The following is a 27306-nucleotide window of genomic DNA, read 5'->3' on the forward strand; positions in this document are numbered from 1 at the left end:
ATCTCATCGCAGGGAGCTGTTTGAGAACATTAATCGGGGCTAGAGATGAGCGAATGTGCTCGTTTAGAGCAATTACTCGATCGAGCATCGCTTTTTTCGAGTAACTGCCTAATCGGGCGAAAGGATTCAGGGGGCGCCGGGGGTAAGCGGGAAGAGTGGAGGGGGAAGAGAGAGAGAAAGAGAGCTCCCCCCTGCTCCACCCCCCGAATCTTTTCGCCCGAGTAGGTAGTTACTCGAAAAAAGCGATGCTCGATCAAGTAATTGTCCTAAACGAGCACGTTCGCTTATCTCTAATTTAAATGCCACTGTCAGAATTGACAGTGGCATTTAAAGGGTTAAAAACGGTGATCAGCGAGTGTTGCTGACCAGAGCTGCTGCGGGCGGGTATCAGCGGTAAGAAGCAGCTGTCACCCGCATTGCATGGAGTGGGATTGGCTCCACGATTTCCCTCCGTACAAACTCTGAACCTCCAAGACGTAAATGTATGTCATGCAGCCATAAGAATAATCCATAGGTTTAACTCCAGCTGTCGGACTTCTTCTCTTCATATCTAGATCGTAAACTAGAACTAATTAAGAAAGGGTTTTGCGTTTTCTCTATATACATAATTCATTCATCAATATGATGTGACTTGTATAGACAAGGACATGATCCCCCGAACAAGGCTTCTGCTCAATTCGCAACCTGATTGGTTGTTTGGTGAATCAGCCAACTCAACAACCAATCACTTTGCTGGAATTGTGAATCAGCCAACCCAACAACCAATCAGGTTGCTGGAATTGTGAATCAGCCAACCCAAATAACCAATCAGGTAGCAGAAGTCTTGTGGAATATAATAATATGTGACCCCCACCCCCACAGTGGGCTTGTTGGAATGGTCCGATGCCTAGGATGCTACATTTGAAGGAATGTTTGAATGACAACAGATTATTTATTGATACATTTAATAAAAAGACCCACAAATCTAACTCAATGGCATTTAGCTTCTTTGAAGCCACGATCTATCAGCACGGCCGATGCCGGCTCATCTATAAACGAGGTCCGTTACTCCAAGTAGCTCTTATAATGAGAATATATTCTTGTTAACATTGAATATCTTGACCCCGTGATCCGCTCCGCAGCTGGCCAGCTGCAGCCACGCTCCATCATCGGCTCCATCGTGTCCAGCACGACCCGGCCGGCTTCTCCAGCAGAGCTGCTTGACAGTCAGAGTGTGACAAAGGCTGAAAGAGATACAAAGGGATGAGGAAAGGATCCGGGTGACAACGGGGAAATGTCAAACTCAGCTGGGCGGCGAGGCTCAAATACCATCTTACATCTAATTAGTCTACTTTATCGCACTGCTGCCAACTGGGAGAAATTGACTTGTCACAACCTGCAGGTATTAAATATGCCGGAATGGCCAAGGTTATTAACAACACTAATGACATTTTATCCCTTCGCTTGTCAATAATTTAAACTGCAAACTCTTCATCAATTTTAACTTTCAGCCCATTAGTGTCGGGTCACACGTCTCAATTACCGATTAATGATTCCAGAGAGATGGTCGGACGGCGCAATTTAATCAAGATTTGTCATTTTCCTTGACACGCACGAGACTTGGCACAAAGAAGAGAAATGGAGGTAAGCGATGTGCCCCAGCTAGACATACTGTGCCACAGCGCCAATCTGGAGCGCCACATACAGGTTTTACCAACTGAGCAATTCAGAGATGGCTACGTCAAATACACGTAAAAGTTACTAAAAAGAAAGCAAAGTCTAAAGTTACTGAACGATCTGCAATATTTTAGAGAGATGTGTTGTTGCCATGTCTTGATCAACCCTAGCAACCGGGTTTTGCTCCCTGTACTTTATGTACAGGGGGTGGACAAAAATATGGAAACATCTACGAAATGCATGGGATTTTAATTATTAGCACTGAGCTACCCTTTTGACCCCTGCTTGGTTGAGAGCTTTCCCACCAAATTTGTGTTTACTACACCTCTTGTCTTGCTCTGGGTGGTTTTGGCAGCCAGCTGGAAACAGCAGCTGAATGGCTCAAACCCCTGACCAATGGATCGTTGTTGCTTAGGCACATGTTCACTTCTGCCCGGCAGCATCTGTGTCATATTACCTCCACTTAAATTACACTGGATTATAAATCATATTTCAATATTTTAAGGCATGCATTTCGCATGGTGTTTCCATATTTTTGTCCACCCCCTGTATTTGACGCACTGAATACTCACCTTTGGTCTAGCTCATAAGCCTTTATCCAGCTATTAGATGTGATGTTGTATTGCCAGGTGTACAAATTAATCTTGCCGCAGTCTAATCCGAGAGCGATGATGTATCTAGAAGATGAGAAATGATGTTACTCAAAGATACTCAAGACAACCTTGAAGATATCTAAATAATCCACGTCAATCATAGAACTTACAATCTTTAACCCTTTGCAATCCAATTTCAGATTCAGCGTCTCCTAGGGGGCTTTCTCTTTCTGCCATTATACAATGGTGCCATCTGCTGGCTAGAGCTAGTACTGCGGTATGGGGCATGCTGGAGAGGCCCCCGACAACAGAGCGGCCAGTAATATACAGTAAGAATACCCTGCCGGATGTCTTCCAACATCGGAGCTGTACAGCCTTCAATCAGAATGTCTTCAGACGTCAGACAGTGGATTGCAAAGGGTTAATAACGAGAAGGCCACGCCCACATGGCATAAAGTAAGACGAAACTGATATCTAATCTGTGTCCATTCCACATCAAATCCCCGTTCCACTCATTTAACTGGAAATCCCCACAGTAGTTTTCACAGCAGGATGTTTCCATACGTTACTTCTTGATGGAGAATCCATGTAGAGATATCTGCATGCCGAATAACGCAACTGAACGGGAAACTAATCCGCAGGTGGATATGCGGAAGAAATCCAAGGCCCGGCCTCAGATCTCCGCGGTGGATTATGTGACCGATCCGCGTGGGATCCTTCTCATCCACTTATACAAATACGCTAGAAATAATGAGAACGACTCATTATTGTTTAGTGTAAACGGACCCTTTAAAAGGTTCCTCTCATCACAGATAACCCCATTACTGTAGGAACCACCATGGTCATTAGCGGAGACCCCTGAGGATTCATCCGGGAAAGACCATGGCCAAACATTTAACATTTAGCAGCCATTCCAGGAGAATGTAGTAATAAAAGGGGTCTGTTTAGAAGAACGGCTGTCCATGTAATATATAGACAGCCAGTCAGTCAGAGCAAGAGATCGGCTTGTTAGCAAACATCCCCTATGTTGTCCATATGCTTTATGAAAATGGAAATATTCAGCAAGACCTTGTATCAATAATACATATGGAAGACAAAACACATCTTTAGGTGAAGTTCATATATCTATTCATGTGGGTTGGGAAAGGTATCATCTCTCCTTAAGAAGAGCACCGGGGAGGTGACCGGGGAGACCGCGGGGAGACGACCGCGGGGAGGTGAACGAGGAGACGACCGCGGGGAGGTGAACGAGGAGACGACCGCGGGGAGGTGAACGAGGAGACGACCGCGGGGAGGTGAACGAGGAGACGACCGCGGGGAGGTGAACGAGGAGACGACCGCGGGGAGGTGAACGAGGAGACGACCGCGGGGAGGTGAACGAGGAGACGACCGCGGGGAGGTGAACGAGGAGACGACCGCGGGGAGGTGAACGAGGAGACGACCGCGGGGAGGTGAACGAGGAGACGACCGCGGGGAGGTGAACGAGGAGACGACCGCGGGGAGGTGAACGAGGAGACGACCGCGGGGAGGTGAACGAGGAGACGACCGCGGGGAGGTGAACGAGGAGACGACCGCGGGGAGGTGAACGAGGAGACGACCGCGGGGAGGTGAACGAGGAGACGACCGCGGGGAGGTGAACGAGGAGACGACCGCGGGGAGGTGAACGAGGAGACGACCGCGGGGAGGTGAACGAGGAGACGACCGCGGGGAGGTGAACGAGGAGACGACCGCGGGGAGGTGAACGAGGAGACGACCGCGGGGAGGTGAACGAGGAGACGACCGCGGGGAGGTGAACGAGGAGACGACCGCGGGGAGGTGAACGAGGAGACGACCGCGGGGAGGTGAACGAGGAGACGACCGCGGGGAGGTGAACGAGGAGACGACCGCGGGGAGGTGAACGAGGAGACGACCGCGGGGAGGTGAACGAGGAGACGACCGCGGGGAGGTGAACGAGGAGACGACCGCGGGGAGGTGAACGAGGAGACTACCGCGGGGAGGTGAACGAGGAGACTACCGCGGGGAGGTGAACGAGGAGACTACCGCGGGGAGGTGAACGAGGAGACTACCGCGGGGAGGTGAACGAGGAGACTACCGCGGGGAGGTGAACGAGGAGACTACCGCGGGGAGGTGAACGAGGAGACTACCGCGGGGAGGTGAACGAGGAGACTACCGCGGGGAGGTGAACGAGGAGACTACCGCGGGGAGGTGAACGAGGAGACTACCGCGGGGAGGTGAACGAGGAGACTACCGCGGGGAGGTGAACGAGGAGACTACCGCGGGGAGGTGAACGAGGAGACTACCGCGGGGAGGTGAACGAGGAGACTACCGCGGGGAGGTGAACGAGGAGACTACCGCGGGGAGGTGAACGAGGAGACTACCGCGGGGAGGTGAACGAGGAGACTACCGCGGGGAGGTGAACGAGGAGACTACCGCGGGGAGGTGAACGAGGAGACTACCGCGGGGAGGTGAACGAGGAGACTACCGCGGGGAGGTGAACGAGGAGACTACCGCGGGGAGGTGAACGAGGAGACTACCGCGGGGAGGTGAACGAGGAGACTACCGCGGGGAGGTGAACGAGGAGACTACCGCGGGGAGGTGAACGAGGAGACTACCGCGGGGAGGTGAACGAGGAGACTACCGCGGGGAGGTGAACGAGGAGACTACCGCGGGGAGGTGAACGAGGAGACTACCGCGGGGAGGTGAACGAGGAGACTACCGCGGGGAGGTGAACGAGGAGACTACCGCGGGGAGGTGAACGAGGAGACTACCGCGGGGAGGTGAACGAGGAGACTACCGCGGGGAGGTGAACGAGGAGACTACCGCGGGGAGGTGAACGAGGAGACTACCGCGGGGAGGTGAACGAGGAGACTACCGCGGGGAGGTGAACGAGGAGACTACCGCGGGGAGGTGAACGAGGAGACTACCGCGGGGAGGTGAACGAGGAGACTACCGCGGGGAGGTGAACGAGGAGACTACCGCGGGGAGGTGAACGAGGAGACTACCGCGGGGAGGTGAACGAGGAGACTACCGCGGGGAGGTGAACGAGGAGACTACCGCGGGGAGGTGAACGAGGAGACTACCGCGGGGAGGTGAACGAGGAGACGACCGGGGAGGTGAACGAGGAGACGACCGGGGAGGTGAACGAGGAGACGACCGGGGAGGTGAACGAGGAGACGACCGGGGAGGTGAACGAGGAGACGACCGGGGAGGTGAACGAGGAGACGACCGGGGAGGTGAACGAGGAGACCCCGGGGAGGTCTATGTGATTACCTTCCCTGAGAAGCAATTGCTTGGTTCACACAGACAGCAGTGACCGAGTCTTCTGCATCCAGCGGTGTGGAGCAAGGTCTGATAGATGCACCGCTTTTCTCCCCCGTGAGGTCCGGCACCTGACAGTCGCCCCAGACAATCACCTAAATCACGTATACAAAGAATGCTATTACAATTAACCACATAAGAAGGGTCAGTGCTACATGGATACAAATACAAGATGTAGAAATCTTATTAAATAAAGAAAACCTGTATATTTGTATAGCGCCAACTTATACTGCAGCGTTTCCAAGTAATCTAAAAAGACACTTACATTGCGGCTTCTCTCCGATGCTATATGAGGATAGAGGTGGTCAGAGACTGTGAATGGAGCGAGCGGCAAGGCTGGAGAAGTCGCTAACCAGCCGTCTGCACGGTCACTCAACTCTGGAAGCTGCAGGGGATTTTTTGTATTTCTTATCACCCACCAAAGTTTTACATTACTACTTAATGATCACACAAGGTCCTGGACGTGACGTCGGTGGGGTGGGCTATTCTAGGTGCTCCTTAAGGAGAGCACCTAGAAGGTGAGTGAGGAGCCTTATAAGGCCGTACATGCTCCTTTGGGATATATATGCAAATAAGGAAGATGGAACAATACCTCTGCAGCGCCACCTATTGGATAGCAGCATTCCTACATATCAACGCCCGACCCTTTATACAGGTCTTCCTAACAATCTTTGGCACATCGCTGGTGGCCTCGGTCACTGTCTGTGCTTATGTGATAACTTGAGGCATGCACGTCATTTAATAGCCCTGTACAAATGGCTACATACTCACCTTCTTGTCTCTGCTTCCCGTAACAAAGAACTGGCTGTCTGGAGTCCAGTCACATGACCAAATGATCCGTGTATGGACAGATGTACTCTTGTCCGTGTTTGCATACAATCTAAACTGCAACTCTTTGGAGAAAAAAAAAACCAAAAACACTGAAATCAAGCCCAACCAACTAATTTTTCACATTTTTTTTTTTTTTACAGGAGCCATAAGTTTTTCATTTTTCCCCCAACATAGCCATATGAGGGAACAGATTATACTTTTTAATGGCATCATTTTTGGTACACATAATGTATTGTATAATTTTATTACCGTTTTTTTAAGTGGGTTTGGTGGGGAAAAACTAACCATTTCTACCATTTGTTTTTTTGGATTAACAATTTTTACGGCCTTCAGTGGGCAAAATACTGTATATACTCGAGTATTAGCTGAGTCAATAAGTTTTACCACAAAAAACTGATAAAAACTTATTGACTCGAGTATAAGCCTAGATAGACTCGAGTATATACTAGGTAAAAAAACCGCAATACTCACCTCCCAGCCTGCGTCTGTGCCCCCGACGCGATGGTCTCCCCGGCGGTGCGGCAAGCTGCTTCAGAATTCTCCCTGCTGTCATCTCCCTGCTCAGCTTTGAATTCCCCCACCGTCAGGGCTGTGTAAGTAAGCGCTGTGATTGGATCGAGCGCCAGCCAATGACAGCGGGCGCTCAATAAACCAAATCACAGCCATTCGGTGATGTCATTCACTGATTGGCTGTAAATGATAGAGTGCCGGGTGTGATTGGCTGGCGCTCAATCCAATCACAGCGCTTACCTACACAGCGCTGATGGCCGGAGAATTCAAAGCTGAGCATGGAGATGACAGCGGGGAGAATTCTCAAGCAGCTTGCTGCACCGGCGGGGAGACCATCACGCCGGGGACACAGACGCCAGCTGAGAGGTGAGTATTGCCGTTTTTTTTTTACTCACTCGAGTATAAGCTGAGGGGGGCTTTTTCAGCATAACAAAATGTGCTGAAAAACTAGGCTTATACTCGAGTATATACGGTAAATAAAATGCAAATATTATTCTCCAGGTCGGCACGATTCTGGTGACTCTACGTTTATATAGTTTTTTTATGTTTTGCTATTTTGTACACAAAAAATACCTTTCTTTTACTTATTTTCTTTGTGTCGCCGCATTCCAGGAGCCGTAGCATGCTTACTTTCCATCGATGGAGATATACATATAGCCATTTTCGACATGTTTTTTGTATTTTTTTCCCATGATGTGAGCTGCGCGTTACATAATGCACTCACTTTTTTCTCTGGGTCATTACAGCCATACCATGTGTTCGTTGTTGTTTTAAAAACTTTTTTACATAGTAAGGCCTCATGTAAACGGGCGCATTTTTGCTGCGGAATCCAAACGGATGTTCCATTCTGAATTCCACAGCTATAACCCTCCATAGCATGCTATGGAAAAACCATTTTCCATGCACACGAGCGGAAACCAATTATGGTTTCCGCTCGTGGATGAAAAATCGCAGCATGCTCCATTTTACTGCGGTTGCCGCATAGACGGCTATTCTGCATATTGTGGAAGAGCAGGAGATTTTTCTAGAAGTCTGTAAAGCGCATATGCGCCGGCTGGCACTTCCGCAGTACAGAACGTCAAGACAGGTACGCAGAGTCACCTGGTACGGGCGGATTCCATGTGGGATTCCCCATGTGGAATCAGTGTGTGCCTGTGGACATGAGGTCTAAAAGGGGAAAAAAGGTTGGTCTTGGAAGTTTTTTTAAATTTTTTATTATTTGTTTACTATTTTTGATTGTACGTAAGCCTTAAAGGGGTTGTCCCGCGCCGAAACGGGGTTTATTTTTTTTCAATAGCCCCCCCGTTCGGCGCGAGACAAACCCGATGCAGGGGTTAAAAAAGAAAACCGGATAGTGCTTACCTGAATCCCCGCGCTCCGGTGACTTCTTACTTACCTGGTGAAGATGGCCGCCGGGATCTTCTCCCTCGGTGGACCGCAGGTCTTCTGTGCGGTCCATTGCTGATTCCAGCCTCCTGATTGGCTGGAATCGGCACGTGACGGGGCGGAGCTACCAGGAGCCGCTCTCCGGCACGAGCGGCCCCATTCAGAAAACAAGAAGACCGGACTGCGCAAGCGCGTCTAATCGGGCGATTAGACGCTGAAAATTAGACGGCCCCATGGAGACGAGGACGCTAGCAACGGAACAGGTAAGTGAATAACTTCTGTATGGCTCATAATTAATGCACGATGTATATTACAAAGTGCATTAATATGGCCATACAGAAGTGTATACCCCAACTTTGTTTCGCGGGACAACCCCTTTAACAACTTTAAAGCCCCTTAAGGACCGCCCCTTAGCACTGAACTGCACAGTACCATAGTGACTGCACCGCAGCGCCAATGGCCCAGTAAGTAATAACGTCACGCACAAACACCCAACTGCTACTCACCCGCCGGCGCCTCCTCCTGCTTCTTCCACAGGGACCAATTTCTGTCTCTGGAAACTGCTAATAAGAATTTGTCATCGGGTGAAAACGCCATCTGAGTAACAGTCAGGTTGTGAAAAGACAAGGTCTGGATCTGCCGCCAGCTGGCCGTGCTCCACAGAATGATCGCTGCGTGGTCTTTTTTTGAAGCCTAAACAGGAAAGATTGAGAATGGGTTAAAACTCTGCAAACCTGGGCCATCTGAGCCGAACTCTTGTTCTTCACTCCTTTAACCACACCCTTTACCATCCCTCGGTTGAACTTTATAGACGTGTGTTTTCTATCCAAATCTGTGCAACTGCACCAACCCCCTCGGCAAGCGCACCAACCCCCTCGGCAAGCGCACCAACCCCCTCGGCAAGCGCACCAACCCCCTCGGCAAGCGCACCAACCCCCTCGGCAAGCGCACCAACCCCCTCGGCAAGCGCACCAACCCCCTCGGCAAGCGCACCAACCCCCTCGGCAAGCGCACCAACCCCCTCGGCAACCGCACCAACCCCCTCGGCAAGCGCACCAACCCCCTCGGCAAGCGCACCAACCCCCTCGGCAAGCGCACCAACTCCCTCGGCAACCGCACCAACCCCCTCGGCAACCGCACCAACCCCCTCGGCAACCGCACCAACCCCCTCGGCAACTATGTATATAATAAATGAAGTCATCACAGCACAAAAGGCCACCGGATCCCGAATCTGACTGTACGAATGGGCTGTGTGCAGCCGTAGCTTACACAGAGGGAGATGGGAAGGGCCTCCCCAGGCCGCGCACATTACCTTACATGCAGAGGCAATGATTGTTCCAGCACAGTTACAAGCTACAGAGAAGATTTCATAGCCGTGTCCATACCTAGAGAGTGTACACAAACAGATTTAGGAAAGCATTTCAGAGCAGCGGCCGCAAGCTACACGCAGTGGCCAGAGCGGCGGCCATACCACACTGCAATATACGAGTGCTGACACAAATAAATATGGATTTGGAGAAGAGAACTTACAATTTCTGGACCTCAGGCCACAGCGTGTTCTGCAACAAGTGGTCTTCAGTCGGAGGCTCTGCGGAGAAGACATTCCGGTCACTAACTGTGTTTGGGGCTACTATTTACTTACAGGAGCCCTTTACCTACAATACTAATCAATATAAGAATCTAATAAATGTGTCCAAAAGGTAAGAATTCGTACTTGTATTTCCAGGAGTCCTTCGTCACCGCACATAGGAGGTTGATCTCTAAAGGGGTGGGAATAGAGGGGTTAAAGCGCCCCCTAACGCCCACCTCAGTTACTGCACCAGGCTGGATGTTTTTCTGCGTTAACTTATTAGGGGGGACATAGTGGTGCGGCCATGATGGACTCCTGGGAGCACACATACAGGTAAGACTTACCAGGCCGCCCCTCATCCCCGCACACAGAGCAGTACCAAGTAAGCAGCGCTCAGGGAGCACAATGGCCTGAAGGACCTTCCAGCCCAAAGTTGTCCTTCCTGCTCCCGCAGCAATATTTAAGGAAACCAATGGCTCGAGGGCCCGATACAAAAGGTTGCCATTACCAACCCATTCATCCCCCGATGCTTCAGAGGCTGTGAAACGCGGCCAGATATCAGTTCTTAACGTACGATTTCCCGGCGGATGCGAGGCGTTTTTGCGTCAAACACACCTCATTGAAGTAGCGATCCTGCAGCTCTGTGAAACCAACCTTTCACACATGAACATATAGACAAGGGTTATTAGAAAGATGGATAATGCTTGAAGCGGTCAGCGGCAAAAGAACGGGCCGGATGATGTCATCAAAGCCGACGGCAACGTCAAATGATCAAACTGAAAGAAGCTTGTAAAAACGGATTGGAGTGGAGAGGGCCGATCCATGAAGCGTCCGAGAGTCGGTCACGACTAAACGGATGGAATATAGATTTCAGTTTTTTCCACTTTTGCACAAAAGCTTTGGAATTTTTTTTTTTTTTGCATCATTTCATTCTTTTATTTCCTCATGCATGGAGCTTTATGAGGATTGTTTTTTGTAGGACAAGCTGTAGTTTTTATTGGTAACATTTTGGGTTACAGATGACTTTTTGATAACTTTTATTGCCTTTTTGAGAGGTGAAATGAAGAAGTATTTTGCCTTTTTTTTCTTTTTTATATAAATAGAGTTTGCCGATAGCAAATGTGTATAATTTTTTTTAAACAAAAAAGGGAAAGAGGACAAAAAAAAAGTAGTTTATTTTTTTTAACGTAGATTTTTTTTTTCCTTTTAAACCGGTGTTCCTATGATTACTCAGATAATACACTGCACTACTGCTGTACTGCAGTGTATTATGTCATTTGTTTGCCTATTTGCCAGTAATTGCTAAGGTAGACCCAGAGGCTACTGTCAGGCCTCCGCCTGATATGGGAACCCATCAGCCCTCTCTGAACATCATTGGCTCTTTACATTGAAATCACAGAGGAAGCTTCGTACATCTGTTAACTCCGTTAATGCAGCAAATATTTATCGCAGCATGTAAGTGGTTAACTGGGATAGGGTGGATGTCTGTGTTCTTGCTGTCCCGATTGCAGGTGGGGTGGGTGTATGAATTCTCGTAGTGGGATCCGACCTGGCCGTCTGCAGGAGGCCTTTTAATGCACCCCAAGACTATTTGCTTTTGCAGCAGCTGACTGGCATTGGTTGCTCCAGTTTAGTCTACAATCCACTAGTACCCCCAGGTCTTTTTCCATATCACTTTTCCCTAGCTGTACCCCATTTAGTGTATATTGGTGACATCCGTTCTTGCTGCCCATGTGCAGAACCTTACATTTATCCACATTGAACTTCATTTGCCATTTTTCTGCCCAAGCCCCCAGCTTATCTCGGTCCGTTTGTAGACGCACATTGTCCTCCGTTGCATTGATTATATTGTATAATTTTGTGTCATCTGCAGGTATTGATATTTTACTGTGTAGTCCCTCCATCAATAAATTGAACAGAATGAGGCCTAGTACTAAACCCCGTGGCACCCCGCTAGCGACTGTGGCCCAATCAGAGTACGAACCATTTATTACCACCCTCTGCTTTCTATCTCTGAGCCAGTTCTTTACCCAGATACACACGTTTTCACCCAATCTGAGCTGCTTCATTTTATATATCAGCCCATTATGCAGCAGTGTCAAATGCTTAGAGAAGTCCAGATATACGAGATCAATAGACTCTCCCAGGTCCAGCCTAGAGCTTACTTCATCGTAGAAGCTGATCATATTGGTCTGACATGATCAACCCCTCATGAACCAATGCTGATGAGGAGTTATTCCGTTGTTCTCCTTGAGGTATTCCAGGATGGCATCTCTGAGAAACCACTTGAATATTTTTCCAATTATTGAAGTGAGACTTAGTAGTTACCGCACTGTAGTTACCAGGCTCTCTTCTTGACACCTTTTTGCATATTGGAACCACATTGGCAATGCGCCAATCCAGATGTACGATCCTGCTCAAGTCCCTAAATATAAGAAATAGTGGCCTGTCTATCACATCACTTAGCTCCGTTAGGACCTTTGGGTGTATTCCATGTGGGCCTGGCGATTTGTCGATTTTAATCTATTTAAGCTGACTCGGCACTTCTTCCCAATGTTAGGCAGGTGATATTTAGCGGGAGACATTTCATTTACTCTCTTGAATATACTTGAGAAAAAAAACTATTTAATAGATTTGCCTTCCCTCCATCGTCTTCTATGATTTCTCCTACATTACTTGCTTAAGGGCCGATGCTCTCAGTGCAAATCCTTTTGAAGTTTATATAGTTGAAGAATAGTTTAGGGTTATTTTTGCTCTCTTTGGCAATGAGTCTCTCTGCCTCCTCCTTTATCTTTTCCTTACACATTTAGTTTTTTCCCCCTGTATGTTTTTAGCACTTCTTCGCTGTCTTCTTGTTTTGGTAATTTAAACACTTTTTTTCACTTATTGCCCCCCTTACAGTCTTGTTGAGCCACATTGGTTTCCTTCTACTTGGAAGTTCTTTTATTTTTGAAGGGCATGAATTGCTCACATGAGGTATTTAGGATGTTTATAAACATTTCCCATTAGTTGCCTAGAAAAGAATTGGGCCTCCTTACAGGCATCTGCTACACAATTTTACATTAGTAATGAGCACAACGAGTTACAATATAAACTTCAGCATATAAATCAGATTACATCATAATCTTGAATAGACCCAAAAACTAGTGATTGTAGACTGACCTGTAAGGACGTGAGGCTGAAAGTAAGGCTGGGAATACTGATCAGACGCACTGCTGAAGGTCTCCTCTTCTTGAACAGATGGCGAATTCAAATCTCCTTGATAAAAACGCAGGTAAAAGTTAAAATCACTTTGAAGTTTCAGTAAAGTACGTCATAACTAGAGATGAGCGAACCTACTCGGCCACGCCCCTTTTTCGCCCGAGCGTCACGATTTTCGAGTACTTCTGTACTCGGGTGAAAGGATTTGGGGGGCGCCGTGGGTGAGTGGGGGGTTGCAGCGGGGAACAGGGGGGAGAGGGAGAGAGAGAGGGCTCCCCCCTGTTCCCCGCTGCAACCCCCCGCTCCGCCACGCCGCCCCCCCCCCCCCGAATCTTTTCGCGGTGCACGATCGAGTAATTACTCGAAACGAGTATATTCGCTCATCTCTAGTCATAACAAAAAAAAATGTAAAAGATGAAGAAATAGGTTATTTACATTACGTGGGACACCACATTAACCCGAAACAAAGGATAAAAAGTGAGCCTTTCTATATAAGCCACGCAAGTATTACACAGCGAACAAAGAGTCACAGATTCAATGAACGGCCTTTTGGGATTCCATCAATGCTAATTGGCATTTGTAGGTCGGTACAAATCCCTTGAAGCAATGAGGTCTCTATAAACTATACATGGGGCGGGAAGGGTGGCGTTTCTCCTTAGGGCGAGCACCTAGAAGGTGTGGGGAGACTTGTAAGGCCAGCCATCCATTCTTGGAAGATTGAACAAGATGGAACAATGCCTCTACAGCGCCACCTATGGGAAGGCAGCATTCCTGCAAGACCAGATCAAACCTTTTAAGCCTTGTAACAATGACTGGGAATTACGAGCAAAAGCCAGAATCTTTTCCAGAAGATTGTCAGTCCCGGGATGTATCGGGGTCGGAGCAGAAGCCGGGGCTGCGTAGCGGCCAGCACTCATAATTACAGGCACAGCTCTCATTGAAATCAGTGGGAGCTGCGCTTGTAGTTGCAAGCTGGGGTCCCATTGATTTCAAGGATAGCTGTGCCTGCAATCATGAGTGCCGATCACTACACAACAGCAGCTGCCACTCTGACCCAGATACATCCCGGCACGGACAGCACTGGGACCCTCCACTGATCACGAGAATGGGGATCCCGAATGCCTCACAATGAATGGAGCAGTAGTCACTACCTCTTCATTCACCTCTAAGGGACTATAGGAGATGGCTGAATACAAGCCCTCTGCTAGCTTTGGAAGTCCCACATAAATGAGTGGCTTGGCATTGTGCACGTGTGCCTAGCGCTATATAGGACATGGTTCTCGTTTGAACAAGCCAATGATGTATCTGCCTGTACAAACAGGCTGAACGAGGGCGAATGAGCTACCGGTGACGTCACTCGAGCAGATTCTCATCAAGGAGCCTTTACTTATCACCTTCTGTGGATAACTTTGCCAAGTTAGTTTTGCAGGACATTGTCTGTGAATGGAGTCTGTGAACGCTCCTGATCATGTGCTAGGTTGGGGGTGTTGGAGTAAAGCTTAAACATGTCTTTCTCTCTGGTTTTATTACCTTTATATCCCACTAGGGCCACTGCTGCCAGGGCCCTGAAGACGGCCTTTCTCCTGAAGTGCCCCCTGTTGTGCTCCACAGCCCTTGCTGCATCAGAAGAGGGTTCTATCTCCACTATGGCAAACCGTTCTCAATGCAGAAGGTGCTAATTACACGGCTCTAGCTGCCGGATTCTTAGCACTGGTTTCGGACCAACACTAAGTGAAAATCACTGTGCGGCCTAGTTTTATGTGCAGGTTGGCGATTCCATCAGGACAACAGGGTTCTACCTGCTCCTGCCCACCATCAGTGATCATCTAGTCACCTAGAGTCCGATATATATGTACCTACATGGACAGACTTGCCGAGGAGCAGCCCCTTGTGCTTCTTTGGTTGACCTTCAAGCAATTTTTTTTTACATCCTGCCGGCTTCTTGCTGACTTTTTGACTGTGCGCAAAAAGTAGGACGTGAAGGAGGACGCCATGTCCCAGATCAATGCCCGGCGAGCACTCTATAGCTAGAATCTAAGTTGTCTGCTAGTTCAAAAAAGCTGCAAATTGTCTTGAAGTAAAAAAACCAAAACCCTCCAAACGGCTGAGCAGCGACAAGCTACAGCGGTCATGGTCCTGTAATCAAGGACCGGCAGGCAGCTGCTGGATCGGAACCTGGTACCCTTTATAAACCTACTGGACGACCTCTGGAAGGCTACATGCACATGTGGCGGATGTTCCACATGGATCTTGGTGCATACCCGCATGTAAAGCACAATTTGGCACATACTTTGATGCAGATTTCACCCGCTCAAGTGGCGAAAACTGCACTGAAAATTCACAGCAAAAACGGACAGACCCGCTGAAGACTGAAAATCTGCGCCATAAATTAATTTACATTTAAATCCCATTCCCTTCGCTGTAACTGTAATATGTTGCAGAAAACCCGCGGTGTATTTGCCATGTGTGAGCTTACCCTACAGGAGACGTACTGCAAGTGTTTAGTGTTAGTGGGCACATCTCTGGCGGCCTTGGGCAATGGCTGGCACATCCCTAGTGGCCTAAGGCTAAAAGGCAGAACGCTGCTGGTCTACAGTAGAAAAAGGGTTAATGAGCACATGGCTGTTGGTGATGTAGAAGGTCCCGGCTGCTCCCATCCAGATGCCCCTTGTGGTTACATAGTAGTAAACGCCCTACATTACCTCTAAATCTCATCAATGACATTGGAATTTTTTGTATTTTTTTTGACCAAAAAGTTCCTTGTGGAGTAACCAAGTTCTCCCTGCACACAACGAAGTCCTGGGCATGCAAGGATGGGATTATACATGAGAAGAAGTAGATTAAATCATCACCTCCCAGCATTGAGACAGTCCCTCGGAAACTTTAGTTTGGCGCAGACAGAACACCGCGAGCGTTCGCCGGGCCAGACATTACAGCTGTCAATCACAGCCACAGAGCAGCTCAATGGCGAGAGCGGACAGTACCACAGCGAGCCGCGGCCACGGGCAGGGAAATAAAAGTGGATTTCCTGTGTCTTGCTTATGATGAAACCATGTAGAAAGGTATGTGTAAGCCGCGCTCACCCATCCCTACCCAGCGCTGGCCGCGCTTTCTATAGGCTCTCCGCACGTATATTCCATAGGCTCTCCGCACGTATATTCCATAGGCTCTCCGCACGTATATTCCATAGGCTCTCCGCACGTATATTCCATAGGCTCTACGCTTGTATATTATATAGGCTCTACGCTTGTATATTATATAGGCTCTACGCTTGTATATTATATAGGCTCTACGCTTGTATATTATATAGGCTCTACGCTTGTATATTATATAGGCTCTACGCTTGTATATTATATAGGCTCTACGCTTGTATATTATATAGGCTCTACGCTTGTATATTATATAGGCTCTACGCACCATTCTACATACAGGCAGACCTAGAACAAACATTTGGCAGAATACACAAGTAACATTGATTAATATGAACTAACGATGTAAGTCCAAGGAGGCAGTCGTCGCTGACACAGCGCCAACTACTACAACTGTCTCTTGCCATTTAAACGAACACAATTCCAAAAACGGCTCCATCTAGCAGGCAGAGTCCCTGTCACAGAGAGCAGCGGCTGCAGGGCGCCGTCCCCCGGAGGACGGAAATATCAATCTTACCGTGAAAGACTGCTTTATTGGACAAGCCCAGCGCCGGCACAGTGGCTCCTTCGGGAAGGTCCCGGCGCTCCTGCAACGGCACGCAACTGGAAGATCAATAGTCTACAAAACACGCTTTTCACTTTGAAACAAATTGCAATTTTATTTCAACACCAAATAATAATAGAAAATGCATTTCTGGGAAACTAAACAGTAAAACGCCATTCTAACTTACACATAAAAGTTAACCCCTTATCGACGGCCCAGTTTATGCCTTAATGACTAGTTTTTTCCTTAGTTGTGCTTTAAGAACTACAATTCTTCTTCCCCCGTCGATCTGCCCATGTGAGGGCTACTTTAAATATAACCTTTGGGTAAAGATAATGTATTGTATAACATTTTCCCCCATTTTCTCCTTTTTTGGGGGAGGGGGGGGGGTTGTACCATAATTGTTGGGGTTTTGTTTTTGCATTGTTCACCATTTGCTATATAATTGATCAGCACGATTTGTGCGGTACCAAAGTTTGTTTATGGCCCAATGTCCACGGGTAGATTGGAAATGTGGATAATCCGCAGTATAAGCGCCCATAGAGAAACATAGGCGTCCGCAACTGAATGAAAGCATGCGGGTTTGATCTGTGGACCTTTGGGTGTGGAAATCAAATCACAGCGTGCTTCTTGCACGGACGGCTTCCATTTCAGCCAATGGAAGTTGTCCAATCCGCAGCCCGTCCGCAATTGAATTGTGGATGGGGCGCGTATTTCGTGAGAGAGCTGGAATTTGGAAAGGAAAAAAAAAGCCTCTACTGCGCATGTGCGTCGGTGCTTCCGCACACATCCGCAGTACAGGAAAACAGAAGACCAGGACGGCAGGATCCTTGGCCGCGGCCTGGGGCAGATTCCGCTGCGGGCTCCAGCATGCAGAATCCGAACTGCCCGTGGACATGAGGCCTTACTAGTTTTGCAAAAATAGAAATAAGTTTTTATAAAATGTATTTTTTTTTGGATCGCCACATTCAAAGAACTGTAACATTTGTATTTTTCTGTGGACAGAGCTATATGAGGTAGATTTCTAATGGCGCACACACATCTGACGACTATCACTCAAAAATCGAATTTGAGCGATAATCATGCAGTGTAACTGCAAAAATAAAAAAAATTTAAAAAACACTGACAATTCGATCGCAAGTCGTTATCGCTTTGAGTTTAAATGCTCTCCGCTCCTCATAGAAGGTGAAGCTCTGAACGAGAACCCAATGGCAAGGAACCAGTAGAAGTCAATATCCCTCGGTTTAGAAAAGAAAAAATCCTTTCCAGCTGACAGTAAAATCTAGCAGTCAAAACTCCCTTCATCGCTGGCTAACTTGGAAGCGACCAGTAAAAAAAACTGGTAACAGCACAAATCTGCAAACCAGATGCAGAGTAAAAACCAATTCAAACTCAGCATCAATGTGCTTTTTGGGGGGGGAAGGGAGGGGGTGTGTGCATATTTTTGGTGCATTCTGGGAAGAATGAAGAGTCGCTGTGAGTGGGACGATCAGTGGGTTTAGCTGCTCAGAGGAATTTTTACACTTCGTAGCATCTTATAGGTTAAATATCTTTACAAGGATCCTTGACTATTAGAAGTTTGGAAGCGACATCAACTGACTATGTGTAACATGGAAGGGGAGCCACATGGTGAGCTGCAACATATGCTATACGTTTACAGACCGACCCGAGAAAGAGACAAATGGTACTGGTGTATCTTGTCTCCACCGGAAGAATGGGTGAAGACCTGGGTTTGACATCTAGGGGACACCCACAGGTGGTGATTGGCTGATGCTGCCCTGCCATCCCTGCTCCTAACAGTGTCCCCCTGGTGACCCCCTCAGCTGAGCTCCATTTCCTCTCCCGTGTCTGCTGTTATCCTGGGCTGCCTGTGACCTGGCCACAGCACTCGAACGGCCTGCCATGTGTATGCTCAACTGCTCCCCGGCTGCCTCAAAAAGATGCATGGATGGATGGCTTGGCGAGGGGACCGACACAACGTCTGCGCACTCTGTTTACCGCTGTCGGCAGCAGCCTCCTGACATGCAGCTGGTCACTTGCCCTCTGAACTGTGCTTGGCGCTGCTACTCCATCTGCGTTCGCAGTGTGGTCCCTGCTCCACTGTCATAATGTTCGTTTTCGGGCATGCCGAAAGCACCACGGCGCACTTCCATCCGACCTGGTTGCCAAACATTGTTGCCAGCCAGGCGGTCAGTCTCCACGTTGGCCTCCACAGTGTGCTGGCTGCTGTATATATGTTCCTGGTCTGTCAAACCCCTAGCTTCCGGTGTAGACAAGATACAACAGTAACGAGACAAACCTCACTGGCCAAAAATGTAAGCTTGTGTCTCTACTGAAAGAAAAGGTGCAAAGTCTTCTGGAGAGAATAGCTACATTGTAACCTATTAAGGAAGATGAGGATTTCCTTGACAGCGGAAGTAACTCTTCAGAATGGAGGGGGAACAATAATAAAATCATCATTGGGGTTTTCTATCAGCCACCAAATATAACGGAAGACACTGAAAATCTATTATTAAGGCTACACTTGGGGGAAATCAGCCGAGAACCTCAGCCCGATATCGCACTTGCCATCGTGCCTTTAATACATGCATGGGAGGCATTTGGCATTCAAAAACACCTTGCATCACTTTGTGAAATTGTGATCCTCAGGCGTGCGTTTCATGCGTAGTACAAAATCGCAAGTGTCTCCCATTGAGTTCAATGGGGAGCATCAAATTGAACTTGCATGTTTATCAGCATTGGTTTAGGAACGATCGCTCCAGGCAAACCAACCTGATCAGCTTCTAGGAGGAGGTAAGTTCTAGACTGGACCGGGGAGTCACTGGATCTTGTGTATCTGGACTGTTCCAGAGCGTTTGATGCTGTGCCACATACAAGGTTGGTGTATAAGATGAGAATGCTTGGTCTGGGTGAGAATGTGTGTAAGGGGGTAAGTAACTGGTCAGTGATAGAAAGCAGAGGGGGGTTATAAGTGGTACATACTCTGATCTGGTTACCGTTACTAGTGGAGTACCATAGGGGGGCAGTACTTGCGTAGGTACTCTATGAACTCTAATCCTGAGTGATGAGTGCGTAGTGTGAACAGCAGCCGTTCAGTACAGGGGTATGTATAAAGGAGATCGCGTGGCAATCTCCCTCCATACATCGCGGCTGCCAGCTGTTTCTTACAGCCAACACCAGCTCCAATAAGCCGTGTGGCTCATCGGAGCTGTTAACCCTTTAATCCTTTGCAATCCAATTTTGGATTCAGGGTTTCCTAGGGGGTTTTCTCTCTCTGCCATTACACAATGGCGCCATCTGCTGGCTGGAGCCAGTACTGCGGTATGTGACATGCTGGAGAGGCCCCCGACAACAGAGTGGCCAGTAATATACAGTAAGAATACCCTGCCGGTCGTCTTCCAACATTGGAGCTGTACAGCCTTCAATCAGAATGTCGTTAGACAGTGGATTGGAAAGGGTTAAACTCGTACAGACTGAACGATAGTCGTTTGACAACGATGTATCTGCCTGCCTCAACAGGCCGCACCGGAGCTACCGATGACGTCACCTACTTGTTCGTTGAGATGAGAATTGGCTCATCTAGAAGGACTGTTACCTCCTGAACGCTACACTCAATTAATTAATACGAATGGAAACAGTTTAGTTATGTAAATGAGGCAGACGAAGGTAAAAAAAAAAGTGTAACGTTGTGTTCCCACACAGCAAAAACTGCGGCAAAACTGTGCGGCTGTTGGCAGTCCGGGCTGAATGGCGCTTCAGCTGCAAGCGTCTCTGCTGTGTGGGGACGAAACCGAAGAACCTGAAGGGAATCACTTCACGAGGCGACATCAAGGAAAGAGACAGTAAGGCTGGTGAGCTGTCAGGATACTGTATAACAGGCAGCATCCACAGAACTGAGGCATCATGGGGCTTTTTGCTCAAGGAAAGTCAATCTCCAACTTCGTTGAATGGCTTCTCAAGAGAAGGCTTGAAGCCAAGACATTTTGTTGAATGTGCGTCAATTGTTATTTATCTCACTGGTGTAATCTGTTAGGATGAAGCCCCTTTAGGAGGGCCGAGGCCCGATCTTCCCTTATGCTGGTCATATGAATACAAAAGTAACTGTCAAGACCGATTCGAAGTTTAGTCAAGACGCCTTGACAGCTCCACATAACATTACTTACAGGGAACGGAAGAAGTCGAGTCATGACAGGACACGAGCTACCCTCAATACCCAAATCTCATCAGAAGTAACATTAATAGTCTTTCATAGACCTCACCGAATCATTAACCTATTGGTGACCAAGCATGGGTGTTTTCACGGCGGTCACCAAGGGGCCTTAACCCTTTCCAACCCACTGTCTGACCTCTGAAGACATTCTGATTTAAGGCTGTACAGCTCCGATGTTTGAAGACGTCCGTCGGGGTTCTCTTACTGTATATTGCCAGCCTCTCTGCTGTCGGAGCCTATCCAACGTGTCACCTCATGCAGTACTGGCTTTAGCCAGCAGATAGCGCCGTTGTATAATGGCAGAAAAAGAGTAAGCCCCCTAGGAAAACCAGGATACAAATTGGATTGGAAAGGGTTAAACTAGGCTGTCTTAAAAACATTGGATTCCCAAGCCGGGAAGAGCCAGAGTTCAGCTGTGTGACAGCCGGGCACCTGCTCTAGCGGGTGGAAAGGAAGAATCCTCTGATCCCGGTCATCTAACCCCTTATATGCCATGATCAATAGTGACTGCATCACGTAAACAGCTGTTGGGTTACCATGGCAAATAGATGCCTGTTCAAGGCCTCCAAGAAATTTAATTTTAAAACAAGAAGAAAAAAAAACTGTTCAAAGTTTTTCCATCCTTGCCCCCCCTCACCCGTTTGTCACACTCTGTATGTCTCTTCTGTATATTGAAGTCACTTCCATGCAGTGCAGCCCCCTATCTGGTGCTTATCAGTCACTGTGATAATAGTGGTTTTTTTTAGGTTCACTTTCACATCAATCCCATGAGGCATCAGCACAGCCTTAACTATAGGCTCTACAGTTTCTGCCTGCTGGGGGGTACAGTTTATTGTTCATTACCTTCTATATTCTCCTCAATAAGCTACAGACCATAAGTGTACAATCAGGAGGCTGAGCTGTGATCTCCTCTATTATACCTGTGTTATCATGATCAGTAACTGTGATGAGAGTCTGTGTTCTCTCTAGGCAGTTTCTGAACCGAAAGACATAGGAGGGAGCCATAAGGGTCATGAATGACTAAACGTCTAACAACAATCATACTGACCGACAGAATACAGTGAACATGGTACTTATAGCATACAGTGAACCACCATTAAAAAAGAAAAACAAAACTGCCAAATTTAGTTTCTCTTATTCCACCCCGCCCCCCCCCCCAAAAAAAACCCAAACTAATAAAAGTTAAAAAATATATGAAATGTACCCTAAAATGATGGCATTAATAAAAAATACAAATCGTACCACAAAAAAACAAGCCCTCATACGGCTCAGTCAAAGGGCAGTAGAGATCCTCCTATTGTTTTCAACGGGAAACCTCGCATCGCACTTGTGCGCACCTCGCATGCTGTACAATGTGTTTTTTTGGCCCCATTGAAAACAATGGATGAGGTGTTCGAGAGAACGGCCAAAGATAGGACATGCCATGATTTTTTCCTGCCCCGCGATGCGAAGAGAAAAAAAAAAAAAAAGTCGCTCATGTATATGGCCCCATTCAAAATTCCTATTTGTACTTCTCATTCTAAGGGGCTCGGTGCGGCCCGCCACAACGCCAACGAGCGCTGGCACTTACATTTAGGAGGAGTTTGTCCACCGTCGTATCAGAAATGCAACTGAAGTTTTCGATGAAGTTTCTCGTCGCTGAAAACACCCTGAGGACCTTCTCATCCGCCCCGGAGACAAACTGGAATCTTCCAATCATTGCAAGGCACTGCAGGTCGTAGCCGTGGATCTGCGGCCGCGCTATTTCATGCCAAGTAACCTACGGAGAAGGAAAAGCAAATCACAAGTTGCTATGTAATGTAAACAGAATGACCCCCTCGCCACCAAAACGGTGCACCTTTATTCATGTGAGTACTGTACCCCGGTCAACCAATGTTAAACCAAATACATTGAATGACATGGTAGGGGAGGGATTTTTTTTGTTTGTTTGGGAGGGGGGAGAAGGGGAACTAAAACTCCTGCTAGGAGTATACTGAAGGGGATCCATAAACCAAACTCCCATCCGGCATATATGCAAAATCTGACTCCACTAAGTGCGTCTAATGCCACATCTGCCTTAAACCTCTTCAAATAGCACAATACCATCACCTACAGGGAATGTAATATTCCATATCACATCATCATATAATGCAGATTCAAAGAGAATCTGTCACCACGTTACTGCACCGAATACAGTGATATGTCTGCTGTGTGGATCTGTGCAGTAGTTTGGGAGAAACTTGCATTTTATTAGTAGCAGCCAGACACAGAAGTAGTCCTGCATATTCATGACCTGCAGCTAGCCACACCCACCACACCCTCCAGCCAATGACTGGCAGCTCTCTCCCTCTATGCACAGTAATTAGACAGCAGTCAATCATTGGCTGAAGGGCGGGGTGGGTGTAGTGAGCCTGCAGCTCATGGATATCCAGGATTACTTGAAGTAGTCCTCTATGCATATGCTGCTTCTGATAGAATGCAAGTTTCTCCCAAACTCCTGCACAGATCCACAAAGCAGAAATATCCCTGTAATCAGTGTGACCAGCACTACCTTATGGAGATCTGAGAGAGGAGTACAAAACGATGGCGGCGGAGTCTCTTTACGTATCCATGAAAGCTTATTTCCCCAACTCTCAAACCCTTTCCACCAAGGACCTTGAAAGCCAAGAAAAAACAAAAACTCCTCCCTGACGAGTCATTGGCCTACATTGCTCCTCCTTTGCCGGCATTGGCTGGTACTCCCAACGAGGATGAATGCCGTCTCTCAGATAATGGGGAGGGACTACCTCATGCGGTATCAGAGGACTGCTCCATTTGTAGTTGGTGACTCCTCTAACTTTAGGGCTTCCAATTGCCTCTGCTGGCGGCTGGAAAATCTTGACCGTACCGGAATATCTTCCAGGACAGCGCGATACAACAGGGCAAGCTTTATCAGCTCTGAGCAAATGCGGGAGATCGTTTCCCTCCTAGTCACATCTGTAGAGTAATGGCCAAAGATCAGCAGATGGTTCTCTAGGAAATCTAGGCCATTCATTCTGCTTTGCTTTAACTCCTTAAGGTCGCAGCCATTTTTTTTTCCTCCCCACTTATAAAAAAATCATAACTTTTATTTATCCATCGCCGTTGCGGTCTGAGGGCTTGTTTTTTTTTTTTCGGGAAAAGTTGGTCGTATACAATGTAACATCTAATGTGCTGAAAAACATTAAAAATTGTAAGTAGAGTGAAAGGGATAAAAAAAAAAAATTCCACCATCTTTGGGAAGGGGGTGGTGGTCTTCTTTCTACAGAATACACACTGAGGCAAAAAGGACATAACTTTAATCTGTGGGTCAGTACGATTACTACGTTACCAAATTTACGTTTTTTTTTTTCGCTATACGACTTTTAAAAAACAATATCTGTGGAAAAAATATACAATTATTTCCCGCTGTCCTCTTCTGACGGCCGTAACTTTATTTTTCCGCTGACATAGTTGTGAGAGGGCTCGTTCTTTGTGGGACGTCCTCATCGGAGTACACAGGGCTTTTTAACTTCTTTTTCTTACATTTTTTCCTGGTAGACGGGGCGACCAATAAAGCACGATTCTGGATTGTTTTTTCTGACGCTTTCACCGTGCAGAGTAAATAATATGTCACTTTGATACATCGGACTTAGATGTAACGATACTAAATAGGTTTTTGTTTTGTTTTATTTAGATTTTTTTATTATAAAAAGTATGGGAAAAGGTTTTTTATTACCTTTTTTTTTTTTTTTTGATAATAAAATGTTTTTAAACTGAACTTTACGGTATTTTTTGCGTTGTTTTTTTTAGTCCCCATAGGACACTTGAACTTGCTCGTTTGATCGCCCCTGCAGTGCGATGTAATACCATAGTATTACATTATACCACAAATCAGACAGGCAATCACAGGCATGGCTTGATAGGCGATCTGCTATGGCAGCCCTTGGAGGCTTTCAGAAGGCCCCTTGCTGCCATGGCAACCACAAGATACCACGCGATCTTATCTTGGAGGGTCCATTCAGAACCCCTGAATATCGATCAGGGCCTTTAAATGCTGCTGTCAAAATTTACAACAGTATTTAAAGGGTTAACAGCTCCGATCAGAGCTGTTGCAGGTGGGTGTTGGCTATAAGAAACAGCTGACACCCGCAGTGCATTGTGTGAGGTCCACTCCTGATCTCCCTCCATAAAAACCCCGAACCTCTCTGACGTAACTGTACGTTATGGAGCGTTAAGGGGTTAAAGCCTCTTAGTAGGTCTACCTTTTCACTATAAACCAAAATATTTACAAGAATCGGATGTCCTTGGTTCCTGGTCTATGTCAGAAGACCCAGGGCCAGGGCACTCCCTACGAGCCTTCTGCTTTGTAGTAAGGTTACGTAATGCCAAGAGTCTTCTGAATGTCCTATAGACAAACCAACCTTCGGTCCCCTTGTGAAACAGACTCCTGGACCCCCGGGTATTGCAGGTTATTGGGACCCATCTTCTAGGTCCTTGAGATAGTCCCATAAACCATTCACCTTCAATGCTTCCTGGAGAGGGGAATTATATGGTTCCATCTCACTTTCAAGTGATTGTAGCCGGGATTCCAGAACATCTAAGTGCTCACCATGCTTGTTTCCTTCAATTTGCCACCTTAGCTGGTGACTGTCCATTTTAACGTAATCCTTGTTTTGTCTAAAGCTTTGCGCCCGAGTATTTCCCAAAGTAAGCTCCTCCGCCATATTAGCATCAAGTGATGCGTTCCTGCGATGTCAATGTGCTCGGAGCTCCCATCTTCAGCACGTAGCACTCCATACACGGCCTACACATGTGTAGGAGGCTCAGATATCTGTTGGAAGTGTGGGTCTTGGAGTGTTTTGGTGGATCAAGGAAAGATGCAATCAAGTCCCACGTCCTTACATGGCAGAATTCTTGCTGCCCTGCTTTAATGACTGGTGTAAGTGATGACACACGAACCGCCATCAGCGACAACGTATGACTCTAATGTCAGGAAGACGTGTCCGCTGCCTACAATGACTGGTGGTCATCACAGAAGGCAACAAGTGGGTTCCTGCTAATGGGGAACAGCAACAACGCACCTCAGACTGCAGACCTACCAAGGTGGCCGCTCAGGGAAAAGTCACATCATTCCATGTTATTTGTCTCAGACGACTTGTTCCTGTGCGGTCTTGTTACCTAGCAACACGCTCGACTCCTCCACAGACGGAATAGATTTTTCAGGCTATTCAGCACATTATTTTACAGAAAGAAAAAAAAGCTGGTAGGTAAAGACTTTTTTCACAGCCAAAAATCACGCTGTGTCACGGGCAACCCCGGAGAAACAACCTGCGCGCAAAACAATACTGAAAGGTTTACGTAGATATGCCTTATGAGTTAAATGATAAGCATATGCAAGTGTCCATTACCGTACACAGTGTCACTGATTCTATTACAGTGCTTTCTCTGTTATCAGGCGGCCAGGAACCATTCCGAGCGCCAGAGCTTCCCTAACGGCCAGGAACCCTTCTGGGCGCCACAAGCTCTCCAACAGCCAGGAACTATTCGGGGCGGCACAGCTTCCCCAACGGCAAGGAACCATTCCGGGCGCCACAGGTTCCACAACGGCCAGAAATCAAGCCTAGTGCCACAGGATCCCCAACGACCAAGAATCATTACGAGTGCCAGAGCTTCCCAAACAGCCAAGAACCATTCAGAGTGCCACAGCTTCCCCAACGGCCAAGAATCAGAGTGCCACAGCTTCCCCAACGGCCAGGAAACATTCCGGGCGCCACAGGTTCCACAACGGCCAGGAACCAAGCCTAGTGCCACAGCTTCCCCAACAGCCAAGAACCATTCAGAGTGCCAGAGCTTCCCCAACGGCCAAGAGCCATTCAGAGTTCCAGAGCTTCCCCAACAGCCAAGAACCATTCAGAGTGCCACAGCTTCCCCAACGGCCAAGAATCAGAGTGCCACAGCTTCCCCAACGGCCAGGAAACATTCCGGGCGCCACAGGTTCCACAACGGCCAGGAACCAAGCCTAGTGCCACAGGATTCCCAACGACCAAGAATCATTCCGAGTGCCAGAGCTTCCCCAACAGCCAAGAACCATTCAGCGTGCCACAGCTTCCCCAATGGTCAGGAACTATTCTGAGCGCCACAGCTTCCGCAAAGGCCAGGAACCATTCCGAGCGCCACAGCTTCCCCAACGGCCAGGAACCATTCCGAGCGCCACAGCTTCCCCAACGGCCGGGAACCATTCAGAGCGCCACAGCTTCCCCAACGGCCAGGAAGCAATCCGAGCTCCACAGCTTCCCCAAAGGCCGGGAACCATTCTGGGCTCCACAGCTTCCCCAACGGCCACAAACCATTCCGAGCGC

At 47.8% G+C, this 27306-nt stretch overlaps 1 protein-coding gene across 1 annotated transcript in view; it reads right to left on the minus strand.

Annotated features, from left to right (window-relative positions):
* Positions 1 to 927: 927 nt before the first annotated feature.
* ELP2 (elongator acetyltransferase complex subunit 2) overlaps positions 928 to 27306 on the minus strand; it is an 81145-nt gene continuing 54766 nt past the window's right edge. The window contains exons 13-22 of the mRNA XM_066579217.1: positions 22539 to 22727; positions 16732 to 16801; positions 13027 to 13122; positions 9825 to 9882; positions 9607 to 9679; positions 8801 to 8987; positions 6339 to 6460; positions 5520 to 5662; positions 2229 to 2333; positions 928 to 1223 (exon numbers count right to left, since the gene is read on the minus strand). Coding sequence (XP_066435314.1) covers positions 1061 to 1223; positions 2229 to 2333; positions 5520 to 5662; positions 6339 to 6460; positions 8801 to 8987; positions 9607 to 9679; positions 9825 to 9882; positions 13027 to 13122; positions 16732 to 16801; positions 22539 to 22727 — 1206 coding nt within the window. The 3' untranslated portion in view covers positions 928 to 1060. The remainder of the gene's footprint in view (positions 1224 to 2228; positions 2334 to 5519; positions 5663 to 6338; positions 6461 to 8800; positions 8988 to 9606; positions 9680 to 9824; positions 9883 to 13026; positions 13123 to 16731; positions 16802 to 22538; positions 22728 to 27306) is intronic.

Source organism: Eleutherodactylus coqui, chromosome 9, assembly GCF_035609145.1.
Source record: "Eleutherodactylus coqui strain aEleCoq1 chromosome 9, aEleCoq1.hap1, whole genome shotgun sequence".
Lineage (NCBI taxonomy): Eukaryota > Metazoa > Chordata > Amphibia > Anura > Eleutherodactylidae > Eleutherodactylus > Eleutherodactylus coqui.